The sequence below is a fragment of the Drosophila simulans genome, chromosome 3L (assembly GCF_016746395.2).
Source record: "Drosophila simulans strain w501 chromosome 3L, Prin_Dsim_3.1, whole genome shotgun sequence".
Taxonomy (NCBI): domain Eukaryota; kingdom Metazoa; phylum Arthropoda; class Insecta; order Diptera; family Drosophilidae; genus Drosophila; species Drosophila simulans.
In genome coordinates, this window is record NC_052522.2 from 7941919 (window position 1) to 7964550 (window position 22632).

Sequence of the window (22632 nt, forward strand, 5' to 3'; positions counted from 1 at the left end):
GTTTATTTACTATTGATATTTATAGTACTGGCAACGGACCTGCAAAGGTTATTGCTTGCATTCTTTGTTGCACAGCACATTTCCGTATGAAATATATTATTAATACTATCATTAGTATTAAAGCAATAATTAATCCAGCATGTCCGGAAATATGATGGAAATGTAAATCTTTCAATTTTTGATGGTTCTCTTTCATAAATTTAATTTCATTATTCAATCGTTCAAATTCCTCAGTATGATTTAATATTGATAGTTTCAGCGGATCCCAAATAATCTTCGGCACTTCACTAACTTCTCCTATATAAGGTGTTGATAATAATTCTTCACTTTCGGACTGAATGTTATGGTGGGCAACTAGAATTTTATCGTCGGTTCTTGCCGTGCAATATGGCGCAATGCTTAAAACTCCTTGCTGAGGCAAATCAAACAATTCAATTTGAGAGCCAGTACATTGCAGACGGACTTTTGAATTCTCAGGAACCTTAAACAACCAACTACTTTTCTTTTCTAACTCTACCCAGTAACTTTTAGAGTCGACTACTGTTTTATAGATGCAGTTCGCCGCTTTATCTGGCTTTAGAGGCTGAATCTCACATGCATTATCATTCGCTGAATTCCAGGGCCAACTTCCTTTGCATATTCTCTTATTTAATTGCCATTTCTGACATTGATTTAATGTGGCTTCCGTCATTATGTGATAGGAATCTATCTCAAAATTATAAATTAAATATTCGGACGTTGTATGCACCATTATTATCCGATCTTGGACATTCCCGATGTCGCTCTAGTTCGTCTTTTTGGCTCTTGGTCAGCCTCATTTTTGTCAACAGACTTTATTCCTTCCAAGGGACAAATTTTAGTAATGGGTCTAGTGATATATCCTTCCTGCATCCTTACTTTAGCCACTCGGACCTTATCATCATTCCCCTTATGCACCTTTTCCACCTTTCCTAAAGGCCATCTTGCAGGATGACAATTCTCATCCTTTAATAAAACTATTTGCCCTTCTTCTATATTAGGAATTTCCTTTTTCCATTTATTCCTTTGCTGGAGCGTATGCAAATATTCACTTTTCCACTTAACCCAGAAATCTTTCTTCATTTTTTGGATAAGTCTCCACCTATCCAAATTTCCGATTTTTTCATCTTCCATTGGTTCGACTATTTCTAAAGGTGGTCTTCCAATTAAAAAATGACCTGGTGTTAAAACTTCTTGTTGGTCCTTCTCACTAACTATAGTGTATAATGGCCTTGAATTTAAGCATGCTTCTATTTGACATAAAAGAGTTGACATTTCTTCGTAAGTCAAAATAGTGTCGCCGATTATACGCTTTAAATGGTATTTCATTGACTTAACTCCAGCTTCCCAAATACCTCCGAAGTGAGGTCCTGCCGGGGGAATAAAATGCCAATCAATCCTGTCCTTTTCAAGCTGCGCTGCAATCGTTATATTTTCTTGTATTGCATTAAATAACTCTTGATCTAATTTTCTTGCAGCTCCTACAAAATTTGTTCCGTTGTCTGAATAGATATTGGAACATTTTCCCCGTCTAGCAATAAATCTTCTGAGTGCTGCTAAAAATGCGTCTGAAGTTAGATCGCTTACCATTTCTAAGTGTATGGCTTTGGTGGCCATGCAAACGAATACAGCAACGTATCCTTTAAATGTTTTTTGGCCACGATTTCTTGAACATTTAACATAATAAGGACCTGCGTAATCTATTCCAGTATTAAGAAACGGGAATGTCATCGTCACTCTATATTTTGGCAAGTTACCCATTATTTGCTGAGCTGTATTTTGTTTATACCTTGCACACGTTACACATTCTCTTAAATACTTTTTCAACGAATTTTTCAACCCGAAAATCCAATACTTTCTTTGGATATAGTTTCGCATTAGGTTTATCCCTCCATGCAATGTTTCCTTATGAGCATTTTTTATTAATAAGCTTGTTAGGTGGCATTTTTCTAAAATGATTGGATGTTTAACATTAAATTCTGCATTGGAATTTTGCAATCTTCCTCCAACTCTTAGAACCCCATCCTTGTCCAAAAATGGATTCAATGACAATATTTTATTATTTGTCTTGATTTCCTTTTTGATTTTAAGGCACTTTATCTCTTGCCTAAACTGGTATTCTTGTTGTTTCTTAATAACAACTGTTTCCGCTATTCTTATCTCCTTTACTGAAATAATTGATGAATAGGCTTTATTTCTTGTTTTCATCTGCACGAATCTATTTATGTATGCTATTATACGTATAAGTTTTTCTATACTGGAATACCTTTCTATTAATTCGTAAATAGGATCATCTATTTTGTCATTTAATACCGTATTTATTAAGACAGGTTCTTCTACAGACTGCTGCCGAGGCCAAAGTTCTTTTGGGTCTGCTAGCCATTTCGGACCTTTCCACCAAAAATCACAGTTGATCAACTGGTTAGAATCCACTCCCCTGGATGCTAAATCTGCTGGATTATCCTCTGACTTAACATGATTCCATTCAGTATTTTTTAATTTCCGAATGTCATCCGTTCTTCTTTTTATAAATTTGATCTTACTTTGACCACTGTTAATCCATGCTAAGGTAATCGTGGAATCACTCCAAGCATAGATCTCCATTATATTGTCAATTGATCCTTTTAGTCTTTGGATTAATTCACTAAGCAGGTGAGCTGCACACAGCTCGAGTTTGGGAATTGTCTTCCTATTTTTTATAGGGTTGACTCTACTTTTGCTAGCTATTATATTAACATGAGGTCCTACTTTAGCATAGACTACTGCAGCATATGCTTTTTCGGAGGCGTCCGCAAATCCGTGAATCTGAATGACTGAAGAACTGTTTGAATTAATCCATCTTGGGATTCGAATATTCTCTAACAATAATAAATTTTCTTTATATTTTTCCCAATAATTTTTATCTTCTATGGATAATTCCTGATCCCATTCACTTTTATTTATCCAAAGTTTTTGAATAAAAAGTTTTCCTGAAACCGTGACTGGTGCCAACCATCCTAACGGATCAAATATTTTTGCTAGCGTTGATAACACCACGCGCTTATTTATATTTTTTGATTCATCATTACAATTTACGCTGAACTTAAATAAATCATTTTGAGGTTCCCATTTTAGTCCTAAAGTTTTAACACATTCATTTTCGATAATATTGAGAACCTTATTGTCCCCTGTGTCCTCCACAGTGGTTAATATTTTGGAATTGTTGGAAATCCATTTCCTTAAGTTGAATCCAACTTTCTGCAATTCATGGAGAATTAATGTTATTAATTTATTAGCTTCTTCTACCGAATCAGCTCCAGTCATTAGGTCATCCATATAGAAATCATTCCTAATTATTGCACTAATAACTTGGTTTTTACATTTATCTGCAATATCTACCAGAACCCTGGTAGCCAAATATGGTGCAGATGCAGTTCCGTAAGTGACTGTGGTTAATTTATATGTTTTAATTTTTTCTTTTGGAGAATTTCTCCATAAAATATATTGATATTTTTGATCATTATTATCTATTTTAATTTGTCGGTACATCTTTTCAATGTCTGCCGAAACAACAAATTCCCATTTTCTCCATTTAATAATAATGTCAAAAATATCTTTTTGAACTCGTGGCCCAACCCACATTATGTCGTTCAAACTTTTGTTATTCGTAGTTTTTGCTGAAGCATCAAAAACTACTCTCAATTTGGTCGTAAGGCTTGAATCTCTAATCACTGCCTGGTGCGGTAAAAAATATTTGCCTTCATCACTCACTTCAATCATGTGTCCTAAATCCATGTATTCATTCATGAATTTAGTGTAGTCAACCTTAAGTTTTTCATTTCTTTTTAGTTTTTTCTCCAGATTCATGTAACGAGCTATCGCTTGTTTCTTTGAATCTCCTAAGGTGACATCCTCCTTGAATGGAATTGACACAATGTATCGCCCATCTGAATCTTTTTTTGTCGTTTTGATAAATTTATTTTCACAGATTTCAGACTCGATATCATCTTTTTCTTCTTCTTCCACTTCCCAGTAGCGATCTAACTCTTTTATTTCTATTGTTGTGGCTACAATGGTTTCTTTTCCTTTGGATTTTTTACATCCAGAAACTATCCACCCGAAATCAGTTTTTTGCCCAAGGAGACCGTCTATTTTTATAACTCCATTTTGCAGAATGTGAGTATATACGTCTGCTCCAATGATTAGATCAATGCGACCCGGTTTATTAAAATCGGGGTCGGCTAATTTAAAGTTCTTCCATTTTTTCTGATCAACATTAATCGTGTTGACTGGAAGTGCCTTCATAAGTTTTGGGAGAATAATTGCTTCAATTTCTAAATTTTTCGGAGAATTTCTTATCGAAATAACCGCTTTGTGCTTGGAGATGCACGTTCCTGTGGAAGATACTCCACTTATTTCAGTATGAGACCGAAATTTTTTCAATTTTAGAATCTGTGCAGACTCTTCTGAAATAATTGTGCTTTGAGAGCCACTATCAATCAATGCTCTTAATTGTTCAAAGCCTCCATACCTCGACTTTACTTGAATCAAGGCCGTGGCCAACAAGGCTTGACCTGTTGTTCTACACGTATTCACTTTTTCTGGATTATGACCTGCAAAGTGAAGTAACGTGTGGTGAGGTTTACGACAAGTCGAACAAAGCTGCTCGCTTATACATTTTTTACCAAACGGATGCCTCAGACATCTTAGGCAAATCCCATTTTTTCTTACCCAGTCAGACCGTTCTGCTGGATTCATTATTTTAAATTTATGGCATTGAATTAAATAATGCCCTGGTAGTTTGCAATATGCACAATTGTCACTATAATTTTTATTCTTGTTATTATTAATCATTTTCTTTACAGGTTTTACTTCCTGTGAGAATGATGATATAGAATTGAGCCTTTGCTCTAAAAAGTCCATGACATCAGAAAGTGCCTGTATTTCTTTTGTCTTTTTAACATGGCTTTCATATAAATTGAGTGATTCTTTATTGAATTTCCGAAGAATTATGTGAGCGAAAATTGCATCCACATCTTCTGGTAATTGTGCCTTTAATTTTATAATATAAATTGACTCGTTAATCGTGTCAATAAATGTCTTTATTTGCTTATTGGATTCTAAATTTAAATTTGGCATATCCATAAGCCTATTCATATGATCTGAGAATATGTTTCTTTTATTCTCATATCGCTTGGTCAAAAACTCCCAAGTGGCTTCATAATTTTCTCCAGAGCCGAGCAGTAAATGAGTAACCACATTTCTGGCTTCTCCTTTTAATGCTGACTTTAGATAATTAAATTTGAGAGAAGGACTGAGATCCTCTCTCAAATGTATGAGCTCTGTAAAGAGTTCATTAAAAAGATCCCATTCTTTGGAATCACCAAAGAAAGTGGGAATCTGTATTTTAGGCAGGGTTGGTAACTCCTCCGCCTTAACAACCGTCGACATTTCAGCTTTATTTATTGTGCCACTGAGTCGACTATTAATGGCTGTAAGAATATTTTGTTTGTCAAATTCAAGTTCGCTAATTTCTTCTTCGAATAGCGAGCTCTCAAAATGACTATTCACCTGTTCAATCAGGTTATCTATTTTATGCCATAAAAATTCAATTTTATTTTTCCTTATTTTAAGGAAATCTGGACTACTGTCTATTAGTTTAGACGTATCTTCTAGATATACTCGAAATTGGCCAACATTATTTCGAAATGCCTGCTCTACTTTTAAAGCGTTGTTTTGTGCTATACCCTCTTTTTCAGGGTGACCACACATTTCAAGGTTTAATGTAGGGGGAGGGTTTGATTTAGGGACAGTGTTTGATTTAGGGAAAGTGTTTTCTACCGACTCGCCCTTAATTTTTTCATTTTTATTTTTAATTTTTTCTAACACCATCATTATTAAATCATACTGCTTCGCGTTAAAATATTCATGATCGACAACGCCGATCTTTAACAAATTGCTATGATTAGCAATGAAACATTTTTGAAGCTCATTTAATTTTAGAATTTCTACATCTGTTAATGTTGGTTTTACTTCCAACTTTCTAATTTCCAAAATAATTTCGGACTGCTTCTTAAGGAATTGAATAGTCTTTTCTGACATCATTTTGAAAATTTTTTGTAATTTCTTAATATATATAGTACGTGTATATGTATTTTATATGTATTTATATATATATGTGTGTTTGGATAAACAGAAAATTCTTGTTTTGACTTAGCTGATGTCGTTGTTGTTGCTGCTGCTGTTGCTGCTGTTGTTGCTGCTGTTGCTACTGCTGTTGCTGCTTCTGCTGCTGCTGTTGTTGCTGCTTCTGCTGCTGGTAGAGGCTCCTTTGAATTTGACTTCCTTCTCTTCTTTAAGGCTCCGTCGATGTTTAAAGATGATTTTTTTTTTTTTATTTGGCACGTTTTATTATTTTTGTAGTCCAGTCAGATTTTTTGTTTTTTAGCCATTTATTTCGGCATTTATGCTCTTTTGGCATATACACTGCACTCTATTTATGAGCTGATTTAATGCTATTAGAGCATTTATAAGGCACTGTTTTCAGGCACTTTTTATTTAATTTATGCTCTTATGGCATATACACTGCACTCTATTTATGAGCTGATTTAATGCTATTAGAGCATTTATAAGGCACTGTTTTCAGGCACTTTTTAATTTCACAATTGCTGATGTATGGCCTCAAGCACGCCTTACCACAATTTATAATGGTACACAAAGCAACCTTTAGCTATAGACTATAAGGTGCTTGTTTTAAAACATAAAAGATTCTTTTGTATCTTTTTGCTTTTTATATTTATACTCTGTTCCTTACCTTTGGTAGGGGGAAACAAGAGTCACTTATTTTTGCTACCTTTAGCTGTAAGATGCTTAAAGGAGCTGGCCTTTCTCTGAGTTCCTTACCTTTGGTAGGGGGAAACTGCAGAGTCGATTAAAGGCTCGATTGACCAAATGTAAAATCCCAAATAAGAAGACTTTACTCGTTGAGTTTTTGTAAGAAACTGGTTTTATTTGGAAATATCTTCGGTTTAAATAGGTGACATGAGAATCGCATCTTAAAGTAAATGGCCTACGCAGAGGCCTAAGTAAATAGTCCCCGCCTTATCGAGGTCCCACGCTCGGGCACATCTGCCTATCTTGAGCGGCGAGGACCTTATCTGTGGTCTCCCGCTAAGGGACTATTTTAGGAGGCGGGGAACGATCTCAAGTGACTGACTCATGTAGTGTGCACATGTTTTTGAGCAATGCACCCATGTCGCCTTAGATAACAAAATCCTAAATATAATTTATCGCTCTCGATTCATTTACATAAGATATGAACGGAGCCCAAAATTGTAAGTCTTTAAATATATTCGTGTTCATGTGTGAACAAAGATAGAAAATTAAACTTTTGGTAACGAATTATTTGCTGTGTAAAAATTGGCAAAAAATCCGCATTGGAGCCTAGTTTGGTGTTGTCTTTTTGTGTGTGGGCTGGAAATGCGTCAATGTTTGAATTAAAATCTGATCAAAGTAAAGAAGCTGCCAGAAAAACAGCAGTGATAAGTCAACAAGTCGTGTAAATATCAACAACCCAGCTGAAGCCGCCAAAGAGAAATGTTTTTGAATGCATACAGCATTCGATTTGCTGATATGTCCTCTGCATACAAATTATCCAAACGCTGTGCCAAATGTGATTAATGATTGATCAAATGAATTGAATGACATTTGCCTTGATTAAGCGCTCGTAAATTAAGCCAACGACATTGGATTTCCCCGTCGGCTACAAAGAAATGCACATTTCATCTATTAGTTTCGTTTAATGTGGGTAATAATGCACTTTTAAGCAGTTACATGTCGTTTGTTACATTGATTCATTGATTGTGAACAGCTATGTCTATATACACACATAAAAAGTATCGCAGTAGAAATAAACATTAAAAATAATATTTGTTGCACAGCAGCAGCTTAAAATAATATAAACAATGGCTCTTAAATTAAAATAATTGCACGTAAAGGAACTTATAGACAACTTGACTTCAGACGAGTTTTGCGGAAAGTACAAAAGATCCGAGTTCATTATAGAAATACAAATAGATATCACACACACGGTATAGTAGATCGACTAACACACACATATTTGATCTCCTTATCCTGATGCATATACTTTTATGCCTTGATCTTGCGGCCCAGCTTTTGTGTTCCGTATTTATGACCATCCCGGCCGGAAGATCCGCTGCCTCCACTACTTCCATGTCCATGACTGTGAGAATTGTGCGACTTGTGCTTGCCCAGACCATTGGACTTGGTGCGGGTCTCAAAGAGGACATCGGAATCCGTCTCCGATTCCGTCAGCGATGTGTTTCGAGAATCTGCAGTTGAAAATATAGATAAATAACTCTTTCGCTACGAGAAGATGAAATTGGTACTTACAATTGGCTGCTTCTTCATCCTTATTACCAATCAATGAATACTTTTGTACTTTCTGGCGAAGACGGGGCTTTTTCGATTGCCTGCAGGCACAGGCTATGCCCCAAAATACTCCAGATAGCAAGAGGCAGCCCACAATCACACCAACAAACACATATAATATGGACCAGTCTGAAAAATGGACAACGAAATTAGCGACCTAATGCTGTGAATAACATTATTAAACTTACCGCAGTTGGCCTCCTGGCTATTAAAGAAGAAGCCAGCCGACGGCATCCAGAACGCCTCGCATATGCAAGCTCTTGTAATGGGATTACACGAGCCATGACCGGAGCAATCATTCTGGCAAACGGAGGTGCGAATATCCACGGCAAATGCGCCCAGTATAGAAGCATCCTTCTGCAGTTGGGCTCTCAACTGCCGCTCCACTTGCAAACCATCCAATACCTTACCCTGTCCATCGTTCACATAGAAGACCAGGACAGTAGCGTCCGTATGCAAGTCATATTTTAGTTCCCTGACCTGGATCTTATTCTCATCTCCCAGCAGCAACTGCAGTTTTTGCACCACCGAATCCAGTTCGGATTGTACGAGCACAGAGATGCCCATAGGCAGGGTCATTTGAACCAAGTTCAACAGCTTGGGATCGCTGCGGACATTCACGCTGACAGTATCTGAACTGGTCAAACCCTGATCGTCGCTCACAGTCAGTGTGAATACATAGCGGCCTTGTACTAAATTGGTCAACTGGAAAATTGTATAAATAATATAAGTCGCAGTGGGATTAGAGTTAAATCTTTACTCACAATCATTACGGGCTCCTTGTCGGTATCTGCCACAATGACGCCCGCTGCCAGACTGTGCTCGTCGCGTGTCCACAGATACTTGACCACTGCCAGATCATCCCAGGATTTAGAGCCATTGAAATAGATGGCGGTGGCCGGCAGGGTGACGGTGTGATCTCCACCGGCGTTGGCTATTGGAGCTGCGTTGCGTTCTAGTGACGGTGTGTAATCTAATTAGCACCTATGAACTACCGAAGATGATGGATATGATTACCTTGAACAATCTTCACCCACGTGGTGTCCGTAGCGGTGTTATTATTTTCATCAGATACGGTTAACTCGAACTCATAGAGTCCCAGAGTCAGGAAAGTGGCATTGGCAATCTGTAGGGTTAAATGGGATTGCATGAGGTCCAACATAACGATATATATATGTACTTACTGATGAGTTGGACTTCAAAATGACTGCATTATTGGGCCCGCTCAGCTGCTTCCATAAATAACTTTTGATGCCAATATCGTCCTTGGAATCCGAGCCATTCAGAACCACCCAATTAATGGGCAAGCTAGTAGTCTGTAAAATCGATGATATTAAAACGAATGAAAGATAATCTTTAAACTAAAACCTACCGTATTGGTTCCTGCCTCAGCAACTGGTGGAGAATTTGTGGGAGGCTTCACAAACACATGGACCTTAGCTGTACTCGATTGCCCACTGCCATCGGTTACTTTTAGAACAAAAGTGTACATGCCCTCTTCCAAATTGGACAGCTGAACATAGGGTGTTCTTGTTCTCTGCATATCCACAGCCTTGGCCTCGTCGCTAGCATCCTTGGTCCACTCCCAGGCAACGATCTCGTGATCATCCGAACTTGCTGTGCCATTCAGAGTGACATTATTGTTGGGCAAATACAAAATGACGGCATCGCCGGCATTTGCCACCGGAGCATAATCCGTCTCCTTAAGAACTGCTATCGTGGCAGTGGTTGAATTGGTCACGTTATTTGAATCGGTTACGGTTAGCTTGAAGGTGTAGTTTCCCGGCGAAGTCAGATCCAACTGGAGTGTGTTAACCTCTGGCAAAACTGGTTGGTAACCAATCGGTCCCGAGATCACCTCCCAGTGCCAATTGGTGATCTTATCATCATCCGTGCTGGTGCTGCCATCGAGTATGGCATTGGTGGTGGGCTGACGGATGATCTGCTCCCTCGGCGAAATGATGACTTGTGGTGGCTGATTGATTCGATTCTCGGGAAGCACTGTAACATTGGCAGTTGCCTCGCCAAAGGTTCCATTGTCTCCAGTTACAGTGACTTTAAAAGTATACAGTCCCTCCGAAAGATTCGATAGCTTAACCTTCGATTTGCTCTGATCCGAAATAGTGCCATTCATCGGACCCTTGGGTTGTGAAATAAGTGTCCAAAGATATTTGTACTTGGTATCGCTGGTTTGCTCATCGGGAACCGTAAACGCAGCTAGGGTCACCTCCTGCTCCGGCAGACGAACTTCCTTGGACATTACAGAGACTACGATATCCTTGTTCTGCTCAGCCTTCAAAGGCGGCGCTGATACCTCCGGTGAGTTCTCACTAGCAGCCGCTTCTTGCTGTCCCGCCTCATTGCTGGTGAGATATGAGCTATATGGAACCGCTGCCATTACGCACTTCCTCTGTTTATTCCACACAAAGCCTTCTGGACAAGTGCACACTCCTCGCACGGCATTTGGCTGTAGTGGTACACATTGTTGCGGTGGTGGACAAGGTGTCTCCATGTCGCAGGTGGTAAACTTGGCATTCGAATCGTAGTAGCCGAGCTCTTCGTTGGCCAGAACATCGTTTTCGTCGGGTTGGAAGATCATTTGATTCATTCGCTTGTCGGCCAATGGGAAATCTTCGTCCTCATAAACGGGGGTTTCCTACACGGAAATGTTATAAGATCTGTTATAAAAATCTGGAATATAGAGAGAAACCAATATCCCATTACCTGATTGCGAGCCAGGTAGCTCAACCTTCTGGGCTGCTTCCAGAAATTAAGTGCCGCTTCATCGTATGGTAGGATCTCAGCATTCTGTTTGGCTGCCTCCGCCTTGAGGAGCTGTGGCCAGGTGGCGTCGCCCAGTGGATTGACCAGTACCATCTGAACCTTTTCGTTGGGCATCCGAACCCTGAGCTTGGGCAAGCAGGCCTCGTTGCTCTTGCATCGGATATGGTAGCATTTGGCCTTAAAGACGAGGACCACATTGCAGGCACTGCTGCCATTCCGGGGCTTTTCGCAGCAAGCCTGTAGGCAGTTCCAAAGATAGGCCTCCTCCTCCAGGGGCTCCACCGCATCCGGCGGTGGCTTGTACTCCTCGAACAAACCCGCTTGCTGCTCATCCCGCGGCGTGGCGTTTTCGAACACGTGCCTCAGCATCTTGTGGCACACCAAATTGGGCGATATAGCAGCGCCAACTGAGTTATCGGGGCTGGTCTCCTTGTGTTTCTTACTTCCACCCAATAGAGCGTTTTGCGTTGTGACGTCGGCATATGCTGACGCCATCGCAGTGGCCAGCAAAAGCAGGTTGCAAATCCGTTTGCCCACTTGAACCATCGTTACCGTGGGTTCCGCCGCAAGTAGCCGACTATTTGCTGGTGTTTCCGAGTTTAAATCGCCAGCAAAACACTGGCTCTGCGATTTTTTCTTTCAGCCAGCGCACAACAAAAAAAATAACCAATTACTCCAGCTGATAGCTGATTTATTATGCCAGCCCTGCGCAGTAAGCAGTGTTGTAAGTGGCACGGCATATCGAGTTCCAAAGAGAGTGGAATGAGTGTTGGGAGGTTTCTAGCGGAATAGAGCGTTAGATACGCCAGTTACCGCTGAGCAGCAAACAACGAAAAAGCTTGGAGGTAAGCTTTCTCTCTGGATTGCTTGGTAACGGTTTACGCGTTTGAAAGAATTGCGCAATTATTGATTGAAATTATAATTTATGCAAATATAGTAGCTGTTTAATTTATAATAAATTTCATAAAGCATATCAAATAAAACGATATGAATCATTCAATATGCCCATTATTGCTTTCGGATGATATTATAATAACCGCTGCTGTATTTACTAAAAATGGTCTCGTGCTTCCCACACGCAAAATACACTACAAAACACACCCGTCGTATGATTTAAATGGTAATAAACACAACCCACGCGCCAATCGAATTTCACAAATCGCATTGCAGAAAAATTAATTACGTTTCAAGCAAACGCAGATAAATCATCGTATTGTATTTATGCAAATTTGTAATTGCAAAACACGCAAATGCAAACCAGGGAATATAAATCAACCTGAATCCACCGAAACAACCAGAACTCATGCTGCGCCTTGTCGGTTTGTCCCGTTTGTTGTTGGTCCCCTGGAAATCCGTTTAAAGTCCATTTATCTAGCCGCTTAAACTCACGGCCTTGTTCAGTTTTTTCATGGTCAGTCCTAGTTTTATCTAAAGCTGCAGCATTAGGTAACCAAAAAATATTGATTGTAGGCACACCTGGTTGTGAAGATCTGAGAATTTGTAATTCTTAGTGTATTTATGGTAATCTACTTAACTGAAAAAAGAAATTCTTCCAAGTAAATACTTAATTAAAAGTCATGGATGCATGCAATTTGAAGAATTCCCATTTAAACAGCCAATCAATAAATACAACACATAAATCTCATTGAATGGAACGTGTTAACCATATAAAGTGTTTTAATGGCACATAAATTGTATGAATATTTTATTACTTCATGGGGAATCCACAATTTCTGTATGCTGGCTGCTTATCAGCAAGACGTTTGACTTGAAGCTGTGCGATTTGTCGGCAATGCAGTTGTATTATACCTTTTATCATACAAGAAACATGTTTTTAATTTAATTTATTTTTTTTTTGTTAACTCCACAGATGACAGACTTCTCGGATAGCTCGCCAAGTGGGGTGCTGAGTCCACCCACCTCGCTGATCGAGAATTTCCACAAGAAGAACAGCTCACCGCAGCCACTTGGCAGTAGCAGCACCATAAGCACCCTAACTCCAACGACCTTGAATGGATCTGTGGTGGGCGGTGGAGTGGGTGGTGCTGGACACCACAGCATCGCGAATGGCAGGCAAATCAACACCAGCTCTAGTTCATGCAGTAGTCTTAAGGAAACCTCACACCAGTCCACATCCACATCACAACAGGTAGGTTTCGATAATATATCAATAATTGTTCAACGAGAAATGCGAGGATCACATTTGCAGTAATATATTTAAGAGATAAGCCACTTATTTCCTAGTTTTTACCTTCTGATAGTATTATTTAGGCATACCTTTACCAAGAACACCGATTAGACAAAATAGAATCTGACGCAGCCGTGGTCATCAGCTCAGATATCTGAAGTGAACCGTTTGGAATCTAGTAGAGCTCGCATAATGCCGCTATTTTTAACGCATTACTTAAGGAACCCCCTAATCTCCAGTACCTTTCGGTGGTGCGGCTCCATCGATAAGTCTAGAGGTTAACACTTGATAACCGATCCTCAGTTCTATGATGAACTCAACGCCCTTCCATTGGAAACCATTGGGCATGATAAGATTACCCTTTCGTATTTCATAGCCCCGCTGGCGACGTTCTGGCTGCTGGGCAAACAAAATCGGTTTTATTAATCACGTATTTATTATTTGCCCGGCTTGATTGAGTTGTAGCTACATAAATAAGCATTCAAGCAATTATTGAACAATTTAGTTGAGGGGGGAGTTGAGGCAAAAGGCATGGCGAAACGTGCCGCAAATATTTTTTAAACGTTTTAATGACCTGTTAACAAGTTGTTTATGCTTCGGTTTTACGATTCGAATAGATTAGATACGAGAATTGGGTTTTCACTAGAATTTGCATAGCCAGCACACGTTTTTATCTTTGCATTTTTCCCGCTTTCATTTCGATAAGAATGCTGGCAATCTAATAGTCGTCAGTTTTTATCCGCTAAAAATAGATACTGACCCATGTGCAATTTGTCATTTGGACTGTCCATCAACATTTTACATTTTTGATATCACGCACTATCTGATCTGTTTGTTATCACACTAGACATAAAAATAGTTTTGACCTGATGAAAATCGATTTTGGTAGAAAAGTTTCTATGCTCCTGACCATTCATACCCCTAAAAATAGCCCCTGACCTGGCCGAGCTTTATTCCCGCTTTATTTAATTTACTAAATTAGAACTTGACAGTTTATAAATGAGGTAGACAGAGAAATAATTCGCTTTTGTAATAATTTTATGACACATTTTGCGCGCTAGTTAAGCGCAGCAATGACTGTCGCAAATGTTTGAACATCCCTTACACAAGCAAATGAGATAGATTGCTACTGTCGTGGTTTTTGGAATTCCACATACTCTTAATGTATCTTTTGTTGTTTGAAATTATTAGTAATAAATATTTAAAATGGATATAACTTGTAACAGAAGGAAGAATATGAAATGCAACTTGCATACTATATTTCCTTTTAAATAAATTATCCACATAAGGCTAGCCTGTCTTTAATGAGCTGCAAATATACTATTTCTATTAAATTTTTGCAATTATTAATTTTGAAATTAAAACAAAATCCCAAAATGAGCGTACCCCACTCAGTCTAGGGTATCCACACAAAAACAAATTCTCCGCAGTCTTCTTCTTGGGGTCTCTTATTGACTCGCTTTAAATGGAGGCTGAGTCACTTGCCGGCAGCCGGCACACTTCGTCGCCATTGAATTCTACGTCAGCAGAGCAGAGTGCTTCCAATTCCGGCTGGTTCCATTGGTCACCCGTATTGCCCCGTTCCCCGGATCTCTATTTGTTATTCGTGAATCGTGCTGAATTCGCCGGCTCACTTGCTTATCTGTGCACATCCTGGTTGTGACTGAGATTGTGTGTTTGTGGTCCAAGTTCAACAAGCATCTTCATTGCGATGTGATTACTGTTAGTTTGCTGTGATCATATAATAATAATAATATAATCGCCAAATTCATTCATTCAATAGAAAAAAACACAAATTCACACTGCTTCGGCGAATTGGTTCTCTTTGAGTAGCATGACAATTTAAGTTTTCCCAGGAAATAAGCTTTATTTTAGATGGTTAGCAAGCCAATTTTGCGATATGATTTGACTTTCGAAGAAATGGTTGAGGTAAACCAAATGAATAAACTGCCATGACGCGGGATATGATTTGATAATACTTTGTCTAAGATCTTTACCTAAGCATTGGGTTGCGAAAAACAAATACCTGAAATGTGGGATCGAATCTTCTTAAAACCAAAATAAATAAATAAAAATAACAAACACACCATAAAACCAGTGCCATAATATTGTTTAAATACATTTAAAGCCCATTTATTTCTATTAGACAAGCCCAACGGTCTCAATAATAATTAGAATATTATAAAGGCTAAGCAAATTTGCTGAATAATTATGCATATATTAGCACTCAATTATTCAGATACTAAATAAAAGCAAAACAAAGCTCTTTAGCTCGCTCTCCCAATAAAACGTCGCGTGGTAATCAGAAAAGTAAACATCGCAAATTGAAATGAGCGGAAAGAGATACAATCACAAAGTATCTCGAGTCAGAAAATCCGAAAGAACGAACTACAAATCGACCGCAAGCCGAGAACTCGTTAATTAGAGAAGCTCAAGCTTGAAAAGCTTAGACATCCGTACACAAACGCGGATCGAACCCGACTTGGCAGCCTGAATTATGGAAATGCAAATTATTCACGGCATAAATTAAAGATTAAGCGAAGGGAAACACGGCGAAAATAAACACACACGAACACAACAACAAAAAAAAAAAGCTGGGGGAGAGCCGCCCAGACTTGTATTTACACTTTGATTTCCTAGAATTCCTCTGCCGCAAAAACTCATACGCTAAAAAGCTAAACCATGTGTTGCCATTTAGCTGCTCAGTTGTCTCTGTTCCTCACTCACTGTCTCTCTTCTTACACGGAACGCAAATTTGAGCAACTTTGTTTGTAGTATTTCCAAAATTTGTTTTCAAATTTGCATAGCATGAGACTTGTATAGTAAATAGTCACTGAATCAGCGTTTTCTTAGCATATTACTTTATAATATATTTTTTATAATTTTCCATTTGTGTCTATTTTATGGCTTATTATTTAAGAGCTTTCATTTTTCCATAAGTCATATGATAAGGACCTCTATTTTATATCTAAGTATTTCCGATTACAAACTTGACTTTTTCGCTCAGTGCATTTCGTCGATCGCACTTTAAAACGACGCCGGCAGCGACGCGACCGCGCTGAAAAAGCTCTCGAGCTGCCAAGCTCCCACGCTGCCCGTGCCTGTGGAGCTCGAAATTTCGTGCTCGGCGCTCATTTTTATTTTAGTTAACGAAACGAACGAACCAGCACCGCGCTAAGAAATCCAAGAAATACCTATAGCAAAAACACTCAGCCGAGGCGGAAATAATTTTGCTGTAGTTCTTTTTTGCTAGCGTGTGTGCCGTCGAAAAAAAAAAGAAGAAATAATACAAATCAACTTTATAATAATTTTCTCCTAAGCGAGTACCGAAACGAAATCAATGAGCAAAGAATCGTGGGTTTTTTGGCCATTAACGAACAATTAAACGAACTCTCTTTGTTATCAGTATTGCACAAATAAATAAAACCCCATCACACCACGAACAACGAAAGTAGTAAAGAGAATACCAACGAAAAGTGAAAAAGTCAGTGAGTGAAAAAAGTAAAAGTCCTGCAAGTTGAAAATTGTGGAGCGCAGAAAGTAAAGTTCTATATGAAAATATACTTGTACATATTTTCTACAGCCGTGTGTGTCTGTGTCTGATAAGCCCCTCATCCCAACCTGATTATTCAGTCATATAAACGCTCGCATACGTTTATATGTATATGTCCGAGTTAAGTGCTTTATCAAAACGGAGGCGTATACGTAATATGAAATTCAATTGAAATCGACGGAGTTTTCAAAGAAGTTGCCAACTCTGATCTAAAACCAGCGATCTACGAAGGTTAGTCCGACCGATTCTCGAACAAAACATCATTGTGATAATTTAGTAAATGACGCAGAAATCGGCGGAAAAAAGAAACACAAGTGATATCTAATCTTTTGATTTCGTGTCCAAGCAAAACTCCATCACCCTGCGCACTTGTAAGGGAAAAATATTTATTGATCAGGGGCACTTGAATGTGTTACCTTACCGATAAGTTTATGTCAGCCGGAAAGTAGTGAGCGACTGGGGTGCGAAATGTTTGCTGTTCGCTTTGGCCAACATGTCGTATGCGTAACGCCAATTCAAATCGCTCTCGATTTATGTGTGTGCACATGTTTTATTGCCCAACCAGAAGAACGCCTTATAAAACCGATCGCAGCCCACACACTTGTATATATCAACGTTCAAATGTTCAACTTGTTTGACTCTTGGGGCTTCTTCTTCGCTCGATTCTTGATGGCAGACGCCAGAAACCTGGCCAAAATTAGATTTGATTCATAATACGCGAACATTTGTCAAAACGTTTCGAGCTGCGGCTTTTCAGCAAACAAAACCATAAATAGAAAATCGCCTTCCTTGGGTTTTTCCTAGAAAGTTATGAGTGTCAAAGCTGAGAATAAAATCAATATATATTAAAAACTAATAATACATTATATTAAGAAGTGATGTCTAACTAATTAAGTCTTGATGAGAGCATCGCCAGGTTTACTGACCTAGGGTCAATGGCTTTTCATAACCAATCTAAGAACTGATCAATGAAGTAACGCTTGCCGAACCTTTTTCAAGGCAAATCCCTATTCAAATAGATATCTTTTCATGTGCCATAAAGCATTTGGTTAGTTATCACAATTGAGGAATTTAGATAGTGAGGCCCATCCATCTATTTTTTAGGGGTAAGCTCCATGCACATATTGTACGTCGATCCCAAAACAAATGGCTCATTTGATTTATAAAGACCAAGTTAAGCACCCGGGCCCATAAAATGCGAGTGCAGATAGCGCCAGACGTTAAAGCATATTCACAAAAATACATACATATACGAATATCTATATAATATTTGCACAGAGCTAAGGGGAAAATATGTCTCTGTACGCCACAAATTCCTCGCATTTTTCCGCCTGTGAGTCTCAGCCAGAAAATAACTCAACTTTCTATAATTGTATTCGTCTGTTGTTTGCACTGCAGGTTGTCAACAGCAGCAGCAGCACAACGACGCGGGTGGAGAAGAAGTCTCAGCGCCTGCACCACCACATAACCTCCTCATCCTCCAGCTCTTCAACCACCCAGGCTCTGTCCACCTCATCAGAGATGAAGGCGGCGGAAATCAAGCGCGATCTCACAAACATCCAGAAGTCCATGTCGGAAATCAACGATCTGGCCAAGGAGCGGATCACCGGCGGACCTGGATCCATTAGCACCACCTCAGCCTCGGCGATCACAGCCCCCAGCACGATGTCCCAGACGACGACGACGAGCCGGCTGGCACCCAAACTCACATCCGCCCATCCGTCAATCGACGATCTCAGGGGTCTCAGTAGCCAGGACAAAATCACCCAGCTGCAAAAAAAGTAAGTGATCATTATGTGGGCCTAGGGGGAAGTCGGAATGACTAGTCGCAAACTTCAGTTCTGCCTATCTATTTAGATAGTCAATCATTAGTGATAGTGACACATGCTGTGAAAATTCTTATGACGTTGTCAGTTGGTAACTGGAACTTATTTCATATGCTAACCAAGTGTATCTTATAAATTAAAAACTGGTTCTGAACTTGAGAATTACACCGAAAATGAATAGTTATGAATTTACTCGATCGCCGCATAGTATTCTTCGTAATACCTTAGATATTCTAATATCATATGACATTAAGACGTTAATTGGACATTCCCTGACCTCAGAAGCGTCTGTGTATTTGAGCTTCAGCTTGTTAACCCATTTCTCAAATATTTTCTCTCGACAGACTTCGCGCCTCGTTCGAGAACCTGGTGGACGACGATGACAGCAATGTGATCGTGACCCTGCCGGATGACGACGACTGCCCGCATAACCACTTTGGCAGCGGCCTCAACCTCACCCATCCCACCGCCGCCCAGCTGAGTGCCAGTGGGCTGAGCGGGTCGAGTAAGACAATCGACACGATCAAGTTCCAGGAGAAGAGCATGAAGACCGAGTCCAAGACCAAGGTGGTCACCGATGGCTTCAGTTCCGAGCAGGCCACCAGCAATTCGGCGGAGATGAAACGTTTGCAGGCCGGAGATATAGACTATCAAGAAAGCAAGGGTGCGTCGGCGATGAGAAATCGATTGGAGGTGGATGGTGTCAAAACGGAGGAGAATGCAGCCGTCATTAAGGTGAGATTTTCTAAAATATGTTCTAGACACTGGGGAAATCAGAGCTAATAACCTTTAGCATAACCAGGCATTGAACGCGCCGCCTAAAATGGTACCCAAGAACAAAAGCTTTCGTTAGGAGCTTTTTGGCACACCAAAACGGGGGAGTTATTCCCACCGAAGGGTGGTCAGCCCCTTTAAAAAGCTTTCGCTAACTGTTAGACCGTGACACTCCTTTCAGTTGGGAGTTCATCGCGTGCATGTTAAGGTCGCATAAGGGACACCAGCGCCCAGGCGTTAATATCCCAGTTCTGGGTGAAAACTGTCTCAAAGTGAAAGTCGTCAAGTCGAAAACCACTGCCGCTTACTCTACTCGCATAGCGAAGAAAATCGATTGTCTGGCGCCGAAAAGCGGGCAACATTCGACGCGAAAGTAATGTGAAATGCTCCTTAACAAGTGTCTGCTCCTCGGGAGCCCGAAATTGATCCGGAACTATTGCACATCCAAACAGGACAAGCCCACCGGAATGTTCCGAAGAGTTCAGGTACAATAGGACCCAGAATGATATAATTGTGTTTGTAGTTTTTCGCCATTACACCTGTTACCCAGGGTTACCTGGAATCGTCAGAGTTTGGGGAAAAACACAGTTCCAACAGTAGATTTTATCTAATCAGTATTTGGAGCGGCTGCATTACATCATTGTTGATTTGCATACGTATATTAGACTTAATTATTTTATGATTGGATAATGAAATTCCTATTGTAAATGTCAAGGATGGTCGATTGTTTTTGTGGATCAGGGAAAAAGTACATTCATTCGGGGAAAATTGCGCACTTGTATACTTATAGGCTAAAAATGAGATGCAAATGCAAATAATTCATATTTATAACACTGGAGAAACTCCTTAATACTAGTCCAATACTAGTCCATTGAAAAAATCCACTTATGAAATTCATCACAAAACCCTCCATCAACACGTCGTCCATTGAAGACAGATACCCCTTATTGGATATATACCATCTCAATCCATAGAAAGATATATAAAATCTCACACGAGGGCATCAATTAGATGGGCTGCGTTTGCTTGGCCCTCCGCCAAAAAATAAGGCACGCTCCATGTGCCGCCAACAAGTGCCTGGGTTTAAACATTCATAAAAAATCCAATGAAAATACTTTGATACTGCTTTTATGGATTGGCGAATAATCCAAATAGTCTTTGGACATTTGCGTCAATTGCAAGAATCGCATGGAACGGCACGCACAAAATGATTTCCGAGTAGTAAATGGAGAATGGGAGAAGAATCGTATAGAAGTCGTACTACATACACCCCCATCCTCAATCTTCTCCCTTATTTTTGATTTATTTCCCACAAGTTAACGCTCCGAATTTTCGTATGTTCTATGGCAAAAACAACACCGATGTGCTCTCTTTATTTTATTTTCGAAATTATTTTGAATAAAACGCCTCAGAGCTATTGGCGGACCTCAGTAGCAGACAGACGAGCGTCGTGAGCGTTTCAGCAAATCGAAATATATGTAGTTGAATTATACAATAGAACGGAACCGTATAATCATTTGCATATATAAGAAACTGATGTGTGACTGTGGCTAGATCGTACTAAATACAAATAGAGCGCAAGTGACAAAGACTTCCTAATTAAAGCACGAAATAAGCATACAGCGATTTTGTTTACCAATGGGCATATTGTCGCAGGTGGAACGCTCTACGAAAAATATAGAAACCGACCTTCGAATATTGAAATTGTTACAAACTGAATAGACTCAGTGGTGAAATTCAATTTAAAAAAAAACAAGTGGTTGTACAAAAAAGTGTATTGAAATAAACTCATCTTAGGAAAACGGCACTTAAAGGTCACAAAGGATGTGTTAAAACCGAACGAATGAAAATTTAACGAAATCAGTTTGAAAAGTGAAAGAAGTATCGAAAACCTAGAGACAGATGGCCTACCGCTTTCGACGCTATGTGAGCTTTTACCAATGCCTTCGTTAAGTTTCCCCAATTCCATATGCAAAATTGGCTCAACAAGTGTGCGATTCGGTCATTTCATGCCCTGCAATGTGAATAGAATCATCGTTTTGTACAGTGAAGCTTTGTCAAGTGCCTTGTTAATTACCATCAAGCTGTAGAATTATTACAAGTTCCATTTGTCGGTCAGTGTCACACACAGATACAAATAAAAAACACAACAACACCCGAATACACTGAAACAAATAGAGAAACAACACCACACACAGAGAAAGTGACGGCGACGTCGACGTAGCCAATTTGTGCGCTATTTTTATGTGAATGAAAATAAATAAAATACCAAGTATATAGCAAGCAAAAAATACGCGGACGAAACAGCAGCATTCACATATATAAGTACACATACACAAGTTATATACGGAACGAAATAATCAGCAACTACCGAGCCGACTTTGGCATTGAAATACCTGCCACCTCTTTGCGAGAGAAACAATGTCCAATCAGGCACCCTGGCCCGTTCGCAAGGGCATCTTCCGCTCGAGCGGTCAGTCGGATTTCACGCCCACCCGATCGCCCAGTCCCATTGTGGAGATGCCATTATCCCCGCCGCCGGTTGCCACGCCCTCGAATAGATTTGGAATCAATTCACCGCTCTCCCCACCGCCGCAGCCCATTCAGGTGGTGGCGGGTTCAACGACAGCCACTACCATGTCCACTGCGTCCGCTGCCAGAGTGTCTGGCGCAGCTGCCTCCACTTCATCCTCGTCCTCCTCTTCTTCGTCGTCGCAGTGCTCGTCGCAATCCTCGTCGAGTTCTAGTTCGCACACCAGAGTACGTAAAAGTTCTAACCCGCCCCCACAGCCAATTACCAGTTGTCCACTGTCGCCACCACCACCACCACAGCAACAACAACAACTACCACCACAACAACTGCCACCTCCAACGCCCATCAACAACACCAACCACTCAGCAATTACAACACCCAATCACAACAATAACCACAACTGCAATCAAATGAGAAATGTACGCGAAATTCCCATTGAGGTGGAGCAGAGCAAGGTATAACAGAGATGGGGGCGCGTTTGTTAAGCTTTAGTTTAGATTTAGGGACATAGTGAGGCTATACGATG

The 22632-nt window shown here is 39.9% G+C and overlaps 2 protein-coding genes across 12 annotated transcripts in view; one reads left to right on the plus strand and one right to left on the minus strand.

Annotated features, from left to right (window-relative positions):
- The window catches only part of LOC6737210 (NAD(+) hydrolase sarm1), a 52759-nt gene that overhangs the window by 23960 nt on the left and 6167 nt on the right, over positions 1-22632 (plus strand). For 6 of the 11 annotated variants that reach the window (XM_044923021.1, XM_044923020.1, XM_016171057.3 and 3 more), the window contains 3 exons: positions 13103-13381; positions 18372-18754; positions 19144-19534. In XM_044923021.1, the coding sequence (XP_044778956.1) occupies positions 13103-13381; positions 18372-18754; positions 19144-19534 (1053 nt within the window). Of the gene's footprint in view, positions 1-13102; positions 13382-16533; positions 17205-18371; positions 18755-19143; positions 19535-19941; positions 20059-21728; positions 22562-22632 lie in introns of those variants that run through there. The other 5 variants (XM_044923023.1, XM_044923024.1, XM_016171065.3 and 2 more) reach the window with 4 other exon arrangements.
- Positions 7777-11957, minus strand: LOC6737208 (dyslexia-associated protein KIAA0319). Its single transcript, XM_016169976.3, has 8 exons — positions 11173-11957; positions 9821-11104; positions 9633-9764; positions 9466-9574; positions 9213-9403; positions 8637-9153; positions 8410-8577; positions 7777-8348 (listed from the first exon to the last, which is right to left on the minus strand). The coding sequence occupies exons 1-8, from the start codon at positions 11776-11778 to the stop codon at positions 8146-8148; spliced, it is 3210 nt and encodes a 1069-aa protein (XP_016030916.1). The 5' UTR covers positions 11779-11957; the 3' UTR covers positions 7777-8145.

Bases quoted from the DNA above. Each gene is read 5' to 3' on its own strand.
- LOC6737208 (XM_016169976.3), bottom strand. From the start codon at position 11,778: ATGGTTCAAGTGGGCAAACGGATTTGCAACCTGCTTTTGCTGGCCACT. The intron at 9,765-9,820 runs GTAGGTTTTAGT...TCGATTTTACAG, and splicing joins CTGAGGCAGGAACCAATACG to ACTACTAGCTTGCCCATTAA. The intron at 9,154-9,212 runs GTGAGTAAAGAT...ACAATTTTCCAG, and splicing joins ACAAGGAGCCCGTAATGATT to TTGACCAATTTAGTACAAGG.